At 30.8% G+C, this 13632-nt stretch overlaps 2 protein-coding genes across 2 annotated transcripts; both read left to right on the forward strand.

The window, feature by feature from the left end:
* Positions 1–824: 824 nt before the first annotated feature.
* On the forward strand, positions 825–1733 carry LOC120262124. Its single transcript, XM_039270185.1, has 2 exons — positions 825–1074; positions 1230–1733. The coding sequence occupies exons 1-2, from the start codon at positions 892–894 to the stop codon at positions 1581–1583; spliced, it is 537 nt and encodes a 178-aa protein (XP_039126119.1). The 5' UTR covers positions 825–891; the 3' UTR covers positions 1584–1733.
* A 6014-nt stretch (positions 1734–7747) lies between these two features.
* On the forward strand, positions 7748–13297 carry LOC120260635 (UDP-glucose 4-epimerase GEPI48-like). The gene is made up of 9 exons (XM_039268164.1): positions 7748–7959; positions 9067–9116; positions 9888–10023; positions 11050–11151; positions 11241–11468; positions 11777–11858; positions 12472–12554; positions 12740–12831; positions 12957–13297. Exons 1-9 carry the CDS (start codon positions 7771–7773, stop codon positions 13048–13050), a joined length of 1056 nt encoding a protein of 351 aa, XP_039124098.1. The 5' UTR covers positions 7748–7770; the 3' UTR covers positions 13051–13297.
* Positions 13298–13632: the final 335 nt, after the last annotated feature.

Below are 13632 nucleotides of genomic sequence, written 5' to 3' on the forward strand. Positions count from 1 at the left end.
TTTTTTTTTATTTAAATTTTAAATTTAAATCGTTAATAATAAATGATAAAACAAAACCCTTCTCTAAATTTTACTATATAAATATTTAATAAATCTAGTATATAAATATGGTATCACTGATATACTTAATTAATTAATTAATTTTTTGAAAAAGGTTCGACAAGCGTCGAAACCGAAGGACAAACACCTGAGGGAGCCGCGCTCACCACCAAACCATACCCTCACCTTGTGCGAGATAGGGATCAAACTCGGGGAGCCACACTCAACACTCGAAGCGAACACCTTACACAAAGGGCCCGATGCCAATAGACCAAATGATTGTTGGCTAATTTATTAAATATCACTCCTAAATTTTTTTTAAAAAAAAAGTAAAAACATTTATAAAAAAAAAAACAAACAACGACAACTAATCGAGTCTTCTTCTTCTTCAGTAAAAACAATTTAAATTAAAAAAACAGAAATCAAAATTCAACTATTCTCGAAGCAAGCATTAACTACATGAGAAATCTAAGTTGTACTTTAAAATCCAAAAAGTTTAACAAATTAATTTAAAAATAAAAAATAATAAAAATGAATAAAATGCCGTTGAAAAGGGTAATTGACTGCCGACTTCCAAGGGCAAACCATTTCGGCGCATGTGAAAAGCATGTCAAGCATGCCTTCACTCTTTTCTTGAGCCGCCCCTTTCCACACGCACACACACTCTTAACTAACCCATCAACCCAACTCATACCCAACCCACCACCACCACCACCCCCCTCTTACCCTTGCTTGATATATAAATATATAACGCTTTCTCATCTCTTCATCATCTCTTCATCATCAACAACAACAACAACAACAACAACAACTACTACTACAAAGGACATCAACAAGAAGAGAAAAAAAAGAATGAATATGAAGAAGATGAATGGTGGTTGGGGAGATGAACTAGAGTTGAACCTCTGTCTAGGCTCACCGGAGCCAAGTCCCAAATCTAATTCCGGTGGTGGAAGAAACAGTCAAGAACAACTTCGGCAAATGACCATCTTTTATGCTGGTCATGTTTGTGTTTCTGAAGTTACAAGCATTCAGGTTTGTCTTCTTAATTTGCTTTAATATTTTCCATCTTTTGAATATAGATATATAAAACTTTGTCTTTATATATATATATATATATATAATGAACTCTTTTGATATTAGTGATTTAAATAATTGCTAATGTTTTGTTTAATTGTATGAATAAACAGGCAAAAGCAATTATATGCATGGCAAAAGGATTACCATTAAGAGGAGAAAGAGAAGAAGGAGAAGAAGAAGTACATCAGAAGGAAAAGGAAAAGGAAAAGGAAAAGGAAATAATCATATCATCTCCTTCTCAGTCTTCATTATTATCTCCTCAACAACAACAACAACAACAACAACAACAACTACAACAGAATAATATTAATAATAATATTAATCAATATCATGCATTGCCTCAACAAGTGCAGTCAATGAAGAGATCACTGCAACGTTTCCTCCAAAAGAGAAAGACAAGGCTTGATTCATCTTCTCCTTATTGTTTTCTTAGGCACTCTTTACCAACTGTGAGGTCTTTATAGATTTTTTTTTTAATATTTAGGTTTTTCTTTTATTTATTTTATTTTGGTTGTTGTTGTTGTTGTTGTTAGAGATTAATTTGTAGTTCTTTGGATATTTGAAGGTTGTATGTATGTCCTTGATCTTTTAAACTGAGAGTTTTGGTTGATTTAGATGAGATGAATGGTTGGAAATTTTATTTTATTTTATTTTATTTTGAGAAATGTGGATTTGGGAGGAAGTAAATTACCACCTCTTTTATAAATGGTTGCAATTGATTTTATTGATTTCTATTTAAAAAACAGAGTAATTTGTAACTAAAGAAAGAATATGTATGTATATATGTTTTTTTATAATTTTTGGGTTGGTGTTGTTTACAGAGAAAATTTCAAAATCAATATTAACTGTAAATAATATTGATTTTCTTATATATTTTAACAATTTCTTAGAGCAGGTGAAACTTTAGCCGTGGATTTAGATTTGGTAATAAGATTCAAATTTAATTGTTAGTTTTAAATATTATTAATTATTAGTTTCAATACATACTTTGAAATTTTAGTAGTCACCAATCATAAAAAAAAAATAATCCAATAGACTCGATTCGTGATAACTATTATGGAACCAAAACATGGGCCATGCGGTTCATTTTTAGCGATGGATTTATAAATTTTGTTGTTTATTTATTATATAATATAAAAATAAGTTGATATTTTTAATGTAATTATCAACTAATCTTTATATTATATAATAAATAAATAATAAAATTTAAAAACCTATGGCTAAGAATGAACCACGTCTTAATTCTGTAGTTATTATGAAACTGAGTCCACTTAATTATTTTTCATTATTATTTATTTCTTTGAAAATTGTTGGCCTTTGATTTAGAAGCCACCAAATAGAGACAATCCAACGGGTGAAGATAAGCCACGAACCTGTATCTATAGGATTATCTCTCATATTTAATTTTATTATCCATTCCTTTGTTAATAATGGATTGATTTCTAAATTTAAATTTTTTTTAATTTTCAAAACCGCCGAAATTTATGGAACAAAACAACCTGTCAAACTTTTTTTTTTTAAATTTTATCGCGCTTTGGTCTAGCAACATTGACCTTATTGTTAGAATTTAAAACAAGTTATACACAATGGATCCCCAAATGTGAGTGTGAGTTTGAAACCCAATCCCTGTGTCGATCTAGTAAAAGCATACAAATGGGTCATTATTGTCTCATGTGCCCACACCGTGATTGTATATGCGCTTATCTTGTGGCATTGTAAAAAAAACTTTTCCTTTTTTTAATAATAATTTTACAAGTTTAAGCCCACAGAATATCAAAAGATAATAATTTGCTTTTAGACTTTTTTTCAAAAAAAATTTTTTTTTTGCTTCTAGAATATATAATTTTAAATTAGAGATAACATTTTTATTCAAACTTTGAAAAACAGTTTCTAATTTTTTAAAAAAATTATTGGATTTTGTATATTTCATCATTTATTTATTTTTGTTAAATTGAAAATTTCATGCAATGGGATTATAATACAATTACAATTAATAGGTGTAAATATTTGTTAGTAAATTTATCTGTTTTACAAATCTGTTTTACAAAACCCACAGCCACGGATTTGCACAGTAAAAATTAATACTTTAACTATGTATGCCCTCACCTATGAGGGAGTTAGGTTCGAACTCACATCTTCCTCCTCAGCAATGACATAAATTCAGTGCCAATAGACGAAGAAACTTATTGGTTGTTTGTTAATGAATTAGTAGTATAATGTAAAAGTAAATAAACATAATTGATTTTTTTTTTTCTGTAAACATGGATAAGCCACGGATTTAAAATACCTACTCTTGGTAAATATAATTTATTAATAACTTACAAGATGTACATTAATTATCAACTTAACCATGATAATAATCTGGCTTGGTGGAATAAGTAATTTAGACCAGCAAGGTTATTGAATTGGAGGTTGGGCTATAAATTTTGCCCAAATTTGAGCCCATAAATCAAAGTATAGAAACAAATTTGTTTGATGATTTTACTTATATCTAATTATGCATTTTAAGTAAGTGTTTCATAAAATAATTTTTTTTATTCTACACTAACAATTTAGTGTTTTAAAATATACGATTTTGCGCAACCAGTATTATTGGAAGATGATCAACTAAATTTATATTTCCTATATTAAATAGGAATGCATTTATTTGTTTTACATTTATTTTTTAATTAGAATTATTTATGTATTTTTCACAACTAAGGCATAAAAAACAACAATGTGAAACTGAAAGTTCAAGGCATCTGGTATATATGTCAAATGGTTTGTCTATTTTTTTAAAGTAACTTTCGAACTTGCTGTCAATTAATTTTATGAATTATTAAAATTAATCGTATTTTTCTTCTTCTGATTTTTCACCTTAGCTATGAAAAATAGTTTTTTTTGTCCTCCCACAATTATGGTGAAATATCACTCACTATTGGACCCTACCTAAAAGCTCAACCTTAATTTAAATATCATTTAGGATGGATAATTCCCTTTAATGATTATCTCTTAGAAGCACTATCTATTCGTATGTTGTTTAATTTTATAAAGTCTTATATTTTAATGTTATTAGTATATTTATTGCCTTATAATATTTTGTTTAATTTTGTTTCATCTTGTCCTATTATATTTGGGATTTTTATAATTATTTATCTTATTTAATAAAATTATGACTTATTTATTGTAATTAAAAATCCAAATTATATGAACTAAACAAGGATTCAGATACAATGACAATGGTGCTAAAACTTTATATAACTGAGCTCTAAGACCCATTATTATTTGAGCAAGCATGTGCAAGTCACTTAATATGTTAACTAATTAATTAATTAATTAATTTAGGTGGAGGAGATGCTCTGCCACCGTTCCACGCTTCTTGCATGATAGGTCACCTACCAAACGTACCAAAATTTTGCCAACGACCAAATGATCTATTGATATACGGGTCACCGATAGAGCTCTTTATTGAGTGGTGAGAGTTTGATTCTCAGCTGAGGGCATATTTCTAGAAGATGTGAGCGGTGGTTGTGTGCGCGGGCCCCGTCTCCGCTTGCTCCACCGAGATTTGTGCACGTCTTTGACGATTTAGCAGGACTTTCAGGCTGTCTGTTCTTCTTGTTAAAAAAAAAAAGTACCAAAGTTTTATTTCTTAATGTTTAAGTGTCCCACCATTCACCAAATTAATATCAATTTTATTAATTATATAAGTCATACAAAGGATCCGACATTCTATCTATTATAAATTATAATCCAAACTATAACACTCAAATGGATTCTAAATTACATTTATAATTTCCCTTTCTTTAGTATCTCTAGATTCATTCGCCACAGCTTCTTTTTTTTTTTTTGGGTTGCATTATTTGTATGTTAATAAAAATTGAACTATTAAAAAAATAGTAGAGACACATGAGTAATTTATGAATGCCAATGAATTTTTTAGTCCATTGGTATGAATCCCTGCATAAGTGGTGTTTGTGTTCTTATAGATGAGGCGCATTTAAACTTCAATTCGTATAAAAGAATTTAATATTGTTTATATTAACTTTTACGTTTGTATATATCTGTAACATGATTTGTCTATATTTATAAATAATAATATTAACAACAATTATTATTATTATTATTATTATTATTATTATTATTATTATTATTATTATTCATGAACCATAATTCAAGGGAATAAGAGGGTTAATAACAAAGATTAAAATTCAAATTTGACCCATTTGATTGTATGATTATATATATGGTTCAAGAATTAGTTTAGGACTAGATTTTTTTTAATTCAAGGGCTAGAATGGAGATACTTCATAGATTTTTTTTTCAAGAAATTTTTTTTTTACATTCCTCACTTTTTATTTATTCATTACTTATTTCAACAAAATTAAATGTTGTTTTGGCCTTATTTCCTATCAAACATGAGCAGGCCATTGGAACATTACAATAAAAAATAAATAAATAAATAAATTTACCAGGTTTGTGGTTTGTAATTTGTTTATTACATGTAAAGTTTTTACGGGGAAAGATTTTACATGTAATTATTTTTTATGTAAAATATTAATATTATAATATTTGGTGTATTCAATGAAACTTGCAATTGAATTGTATGTAAATTTAATTTTCTCATTTGGTATGAATGCATTTTCTATGTAAAGTTATATTGAATCTTGATTTTACCTTTAGTTATTCTAATCTATTAGAAATGGGTTTTTAATAAACTATAATGATATTACTAACTTAGTCCTAATGATAATTAATCTTTTCTTCATAATTTTTTTTTTAGAATTTTTCATATGTGGTTTATATGCTTTTTAGTGGGTAATTTTTCATGTGGTCATTGTGTTTCAATTTGTTTTTTTTTGTCATTAGATATTAATTTGTTTTCACCAGTTGGTCACTTGGGGTTTTCTGACAAAATTTAGATGACGTGGCGGCCAAAAATGACACGTCACTCTTTTTTTTATATTTTCTCACATCCCAGTTGGAGAGAGCATGCTGACTCAGCTCACTTAAAAAAAAGACTAACGTGGCATTTTCGTCCGCCACATCATTTAAATTTGACCTGAAAACCCCAATTGACCAACCGTGAAAACAAATTAATATCTAATGACAAAAAAAAACAAATTGAAAGACAATGATAAAAATAGAAATCAGCCATAACAGTAACCACATGAAAAATTTACCCGTTTTCTAGTACCTTAAAAAGAATATATGGTTTTAAACCACTGTCTTCTTAAACTTTTGTCCATTATACAATTTTTGTTTATTTTAATTCCTACTGGATAATTATCAAATTTTCACACCCCATATTGTAATTACTTCCACACCACCCCTTGTGAATCAATTTCCTCGTAAAAAGAAAAGTGATTGTAAAGAGCTCATTTATTTTTAAGAAAAAATGAAAAATGATTTATCCCTTTACTTTGCAAGAAAAATTATAGTTTTGAATCAAACCAAACTTGTTTGCAAAGAATGGTTTAATATTCAACCTCATTGTCACATAGTACATATATATTGTAATAAATTAAAACTTTTTCCAACAAGACCAAAATAGTTTTTTTGCTATTGTTTAAAAATCGTTCTAAAAATATTTTTATAAGCCCGCTTGGTTTACTGAAATCTCAATGTAACAAAAACATCATATTTGGTTGGGGGATAATTGATAAATATTATTTGCCCAACCCAACGACTTGATTTGCATCTTAAACTTTTTTTTATATGAAAAATTAACTCTTAAATAAATATATATATTTAACAATTATATTTTTCTTCAAAAAAGGATATATTAAAAATATCAATATTAATAAATGTTTATTATTATTTTAAAAAATAAAAAAAATTATAATTTTAAAATTCTAGTTTTTTTACTATTAATTAAGTTAAATTTTTTCAGCTTCAATAAAAAAAATTTATTCTAATCCATTATTCATAAAAAATCAATTAACCAATTATATTTTTTAAAAAGATGTTAAATATCACATTTAAAAAAAATCAGAAATAATTACAGATTTAAATTAATACTTTAACACATACATATATATATATATATATATATACTTTTTCTCAAAATTTTGGAGTTTTGTGTGAGAATTATCTCTTGTTCTCCCCTTCAGAGTTGTATGACAGGAGATTATTCTCAGGAGGTCATTCAAGCCACCGTAATTAGTGCATTTCTGTATCCGTTTGTCTTTTGCTTTATCGCTTGTCAATTTTGTCCCAAAACAAAACTAAAAAAAAAACTTTGGAGTTTGATTTTGGCCCCCAAAATATAAATTTTACTTAAGAGATTTGATGCCGTTAGCCTAAACTTAAAATGCTCATCACACTAAAATGACCCACAAAAAAAAAATGTTCATTAAATTTATTTTTTAAAAAATTAGAGATGGCCCACAAAGAAATCTGAAAAAAGTCAAAATCTTTAGAATTAAATGATTGAGTGAGTGCACTTTGACTGAGTTCGCAGAGATGTTGTGTAGTTGACACCTAACCCCCATAAAAACTGAACTGCTTTCCTTCGTACCTTCTCCCTTTTTCTTATCTATATGTATATTATATTATATTATTATATTATTATATAAAATTTATTATTATTATTAATTATTAATTAATTAATTTATTACCAACATTCCATTCCAATTCCAATTCCATTCCATTTCATTTCATTTCATTTCCATGGCCTCCCCCGCCACCATCCTCGTCACCGGTGGCGCTGGCTACATTGGTAGCCACACCGTCCTCCAGCTTCTTCTTGGTGGCTTCCGAGCCGTCGTCCTTGACAACCTTGATAACTCTTCCGACCTCGCCATCAACCGCGTTGCCGACCTCGCTGGGGATTTCGGCAAAAACCTCGCTTTTCATAAGGTTTTCCAATTTCTCCTTTTGTTTGTTTGTGTTTTTTTTTGTGAGCGTTTTTCGCGTTTCAGATGTGAATTTCAGATGAATTTGCTCTGATTTCTTATGCAATAAAAAAAATGCTCTGATTTGGATGTAGATTTTTTTGTCAAGACATTGGTTGAATCTGATTGCTTTGAATGGTTTTAAAAAAAAAAAATCTTGTGAGAAATTTAAATCAGATTTCATATGGTTTTTCTTTAAATTTCTTCTAAGTGATATTAAATAGAGGGAGGAAAAAAATAAAAATAAAAATCCATCCATCTTATTTTCTTTTTTCTTGGGAAAAAAGAGAATTTTTATAAAAATGTTCACTTTTGAAGCATTTTTATCTTAGTTGATCATAAATTACTAGAATTTCACTATCCATGATGATAAATCACTGCAATAAACTCCAATTTTGATGATACTTTGGTGTTAGAGTTTAGAGAGGTAACCAGAGGACTAAAATCAGAAAATAAGGATTGGTTTTATGAGAAAAAGATAGTCTATATTTCTTTTTCTGATTTCAAGTCAGTTTGGTGAGAAAATTTTTCAAAAAAAAAAAAAAAGTTTGGTGAGACAGATATTAGGACTGAGTTTAGTTTTTTTTTTTCTGTTTTATCTAACAAAACAATAATGTGAACAGAGGCCTAAAGCTACAATATTGATGTTATTGTGGAGATATTTTATTTAAAAGTTTTCTTAGATATATAGTAATCTTAACCCATGTGTGAAGAGATCAAATCTGGGACTGCCCATGTTAGCAAGCAATGACATTGTATCAAGGCCCACCTGCTTTGCTGTTGACACCCAAAAGAAGCATTTGTCATGTTGTATTATTTTTCTTTTTCTTCACCGGAATCTCACCACACACACTCAAAAACTTTCTCTTTCTTGAGAAGCATTTAGGAATTTTAAGGATTATTATACTTAAACATTGGTCTTCTGAGAGGAAATTGTTTTTCTGTTTGTTTGGAATTTGCTTATTTGGTAATTGATATTAGATTTCAAATTGTGGATATCTTTAGCCTGTAGGTAATTTGAATTAGTGCTTGAGAAATCACACTGTTTCTTACTAGGATTTCATCTGATCAGGTTGATATTCGTGATAAAGACGCATTGGAGAAAGTTTTTTCATCAACAAAGTAAGCAAGCTTCACATGAACTTCATGATGCTCTTCATTTCCTTTTATATACCAGGAGCTTCTTGCTTGTGAGGATTACCTTTCACATTAATGATAGTCAATTTCTTCCACTTTGTGCATAACTGCCTTTTTGGTCAAAAGTTGTTCATTTACTTTTTCAGCTGGCTTTAGAAGCAGACGTATATCCCATTTCAGGAATTTTTAGGACCCATGACTATCTTTGAGTGGCAAAGATAATTCTATCAATTTATTCAGCACAAAAAGAAAGAAGCAAAAATACATATTGAGGTCTAATGATCCATATATCTTTTGTGTAAATATTCTCTTAGTTCTAACAGATAGCAAATTCAGTTACCTGTAACCACTTTACGAGGAGGATTCTGTTAATCAAGCTAATGTGTGTTAATAATAATGAAACACACATTATTAATGATGAGCATGTGATTGAATGCATCTTTTTTTTACTGTTGATATTTTAGGGTGAGAAGAAATTTTCCTTTTTCATCCCGTTCAGTCCTTAGCAAAAAAATTGTAACCCTTCTTGCAAATTTACCATTGAGGGTATTTTTGTGATAACAGAGAGGAATTGGAATGTATATAGTACTGGAGAATTGAAGGGACAATGGCAACCGGATAAGAATTAAATGTTGTACACTTGTACTTGAGAGATACCCCTAATGATGTATTATGCAAGGAAGGTTCCTTTAATTGAGGGCAGAAATATTGTGACTGCAAATTTTGTTTTGATATGTTGTTGATTTTGATTTTCAGGTTTGATGCGGTTATCCACTTCGCTGGTTTAAAAGCAGTTGGTGAAAGTGTCCAGAAACCAATGCTTTATTATAATAATAACATTGCTGGTACAATTGTACTCTTGGAAGTAATGGCTGCCCATGGATGCAAAAAGGTATCATGGCTTTAATTTTTTTTTTATTTAAATTTTGATTTTAGATTTACATGTTTAAGATTTGAGATTCTTCTTCTGCTAGGTTTTGACCTAGTGTGTATATTTAGTTTATGATATTTATAAAGCAGTATTATAGTCATTTTACCATGAAAATGGACTCGATAAACATTTTTTTGAATTGATGATTTTTAGTTCACCCTTTTGCTTATGCCCATACCGTGTTCTTGTTAACTTTCAAGTTCCTTGGCTGAAATTTATCATCGCAGTATTGTGCTACCAAACTTCTTGTTGATGTTCATTTGTCTGCAGTTCCTACTTCATTTTTTTTTTTTTTGATAAAACCTACTTCATATTTTTGGGTTATCAAAATCACTTATGCTTCTGTCATATATTTTTATTTATAAATGAATTAAGAGAAATAACAAGGCTTTTCCTTTTTGCTTGTGTGTAGTATTTTGAATCTGAATAAAAGCTAAGCATTCCAGTTACTTCAATCCTCAGAACTGTGACAATCACCAACCTTGGTAATATTTCAATTTAATCTTGGCCCACAGACAAATCCATGCTTCAACTTTGTGACAAGTTTCATAAGGTTGAGCTACTTGTGTTAAAAAAATTTACCGGGTTTCAAGTAGAATTCACTTAGATATATAAATGAGCCTATATTGCTGATTAATGGATCATTCTCCTGTGATAAAGATTCATAGCCCACGCCAACGACCTTCGGGTCTATTGGTACACGGGTCGCCGATAGAGCTCTCACCAAGTGGTAAGAGTCTCGATTCCCTACTGGCGCACATTTCTTGGAGTTGTAAATAGTGGTTGTGCACGGGGTGGTTCCAGTAGCCCACGTGAGTGTGGTCCCGTCCCCCACTTGTTCCACCGAGGCCTGTGCACGCTCCCTGCCCTCTAGTGGGTTCGCCCGCTCCTCTTTCCCAAAAATTCATAGCCCACAAGAATCTTTAGAATTATGTTCTTTTTATGTCATGAAAAATCATTTGGTTGTCAATGTCCAAAAAATTGCAGCTTGTGTTCTCATCATCTGCTACAGTTTATGGATGGCCAAAGGAAGTGCCCTGCACAGAAGAATTCCCACTATGTGCATTAAATCCATATGGCCGGACTAAGGTTTATACTTTTAAATTTTCCAAACTTTTATTTCACATTCAATGTACCCTTGCTTGATTCAAATTTGCAAAATGTGTGTGAAATTGCAGCTTTTCATTGAAGAGATCTGTCGTGATTTACATCAGTCGGACCCTGATTGGAACATCATATTACTCAGATATTTCAATCCTGTCGGAGCTCATCCTAGTGGATTTATTGGTGAAGATCCTCGTGGGATTCCGAACAACCTCATGCCTTTCGTACAGCAAGTTGCTGTTGAGAGAAGACCTGTGCTTACAGTATACGGGAATGATTATTCAACCAAGGACGGCACTGGGGTATTGATTCTGACTCTGTTTATATTTGACCACTTCCCTCTATCATGCATAACAGTATGTTTTCTTGGTTATTCTTTAGTTTTTTCCGGCTTGTGCTTTTGAAGTTGAATGGTTTCCTTCTGTAGAACTTGTCTGTGCTCGATTTTCGCACATAGGGAACATCTGTTCACATGCATATATGCTTGTTTTATTGTGGACAATTCCTAAATGTGTACAAGGTTTCTACCTCCACTAACAGATTTATATGAAAATTGTTGGGGAAAAAAATCATTCTGCAGTTTTACTTACATTGTACAACTATTTTGCAGGTACGAGATTACATTCATGTTGTTGACCTTGCAGATGGACATATCGCAGCTGTGAAGAAGCTCTTTGAAGGCCCTGCAATAGGTAAATTACCCAATGACAAACTTCTCTTGCTAACAGTTTCTCGTAAGGAACTTTAGTTAAACCTCCAGGTTTTCTTCTGGAAATCTGTTAAATATGATATTAATTCAGCTGACATAACCAAATTATTTTCCGCTTCTTTTAATTTAGTGAAGGTAATTTAAAATTTTTAATATGTAAGAAATTTATCAAACATCAAGAGAATCATTTCCCTGTCTAATATCCTACTGAAGCACTAAACCTGAAAATGTTGGTAAAATGAAATAATCTTTGGAGGGTTGCTAACCTGTTGATCACATGAAACAACAGCACAAAGAACACATAAAAATGAATCAGGTGATATAGAGTCTCGTTTCTCGAAGGGTAGTATTTAACATTTGATGTGTCTTAGTTCACTGTAAATAGCCACGAATACAAAAAGAGAATACTATTCAATCTGAAATTTAACTAGTGTTCTTGAAGATGAAGCAAACTTGGTTCGGTTTTATCAAATTATGAAAAGAATTTTTACCATCTCTTTTTCCTTGATAATCATATTAAAGAAGTTAATATATTACCATGAAAGTTCGCTGTTGCATTTTCCTCTGACAGTCTGACCGAGGTCAGTTGCATGCAGGCTGTGAAGTATATAACCTAGGCACCGGAAAGGGTACATCGGTTTTGGAAATGGTGGCAGCATTTGAGAAAGCTTCTGGAAAGGTATTGTTTGCTCCACAATTTGTGCTCGATGTATATAGTTCATTTGGTTTCCACCTTGTAAATTCATGCTTCATTAGCAAAAGGTTTTGCCGGAATGTGTCATACAGACATTACACTGCATAGGAAAAGAATTCGGTTCCATTTCAATGTATGTCCTAGTTTCTCACCTTTTAAGTTACTTTCAGAAAATCCCGCTGGTCATGGCTGGAAGACGACCCGGTGATGCTGAAATTGTTTATGCATCTACATCAAAAGCAGAGCAGGAACTTAATTGGAAGTACGTAATAATACTCAACGCATTATACGTCACCTAACTGTCCTGAATTTGTTCTTTGAACAAAAATGCTATTGTTCGTGAACCCGATTTCAATCTCAAAATTCTTCGGCTTTGTTATATCATAGGGCGAAATACGGAATTGATGAGATGTGTAAGGATCAATGGAACTGGGCAAGCAAGAACCCGTGGGGATACGGATCACCTGACTCGACTAATTGAATGACGATCATCTTGGTCTGTTGTCATTATTCTTTCATTCTGATCTAGGAATAACAGGTACATGAGCTTGTATGTACTTCCTCGGCAGTTGACTCCTGCTAATTTAGACCTTATGACATTTCTCATAATTCATAATGACCAGGTCACTTGTAATCAGAGATACAATGCCAAGGTTTCTATATTCATTTTGTTTAATTGTAAGTTCAGCTAATAATAATGAAATTGATAATGAAACACCCTTTTTTGTATTTTACATAATATCTATGAGAAAAATCCTTTTATTGAAGAAACATGCACGTCCTTCATAATCTGACATCAGTTTGTTCCACAATTTCGAAAGCCCTTGTCTTTATTATTTGATTTAGGTTCACCAACCCATGCAACATTTTCAATTGAAGAAACATGCACATCCTTCGTAATGATATCAGTTTGTTGCACAAATTGTTGATTCGACAACAGATATGTACAATGCAAGATTCATATATAATCAGCTAATTCACTTGCATCTGTCAAAGTTCATCTTTGATAAATCATCAGGCTTTGCATCTGGTTCCTGACCGAATAGTATAAATCATTTGGATG

This window comes from Dioscorea cayenensis, chromosome 5 (genome assembly GCF_009730915.1).
Source record: "Dioscorea cayenensis subsp. rotundata cultivar TDr96_F1 chromosome 5, TDr96_F1_v2_PseudoChromosome.rev07_lg8_w22 25.fasta, whole genome shotgun sequence".
Taxonomy (NCBI): domain Eukaryota; kingdom Viridiplantae; phylum Streptophyta; class Magnoliopsida; order Dioscoreales; family Dioscoreaceae; genus Dioscorea; species Dioscorea cayenensis.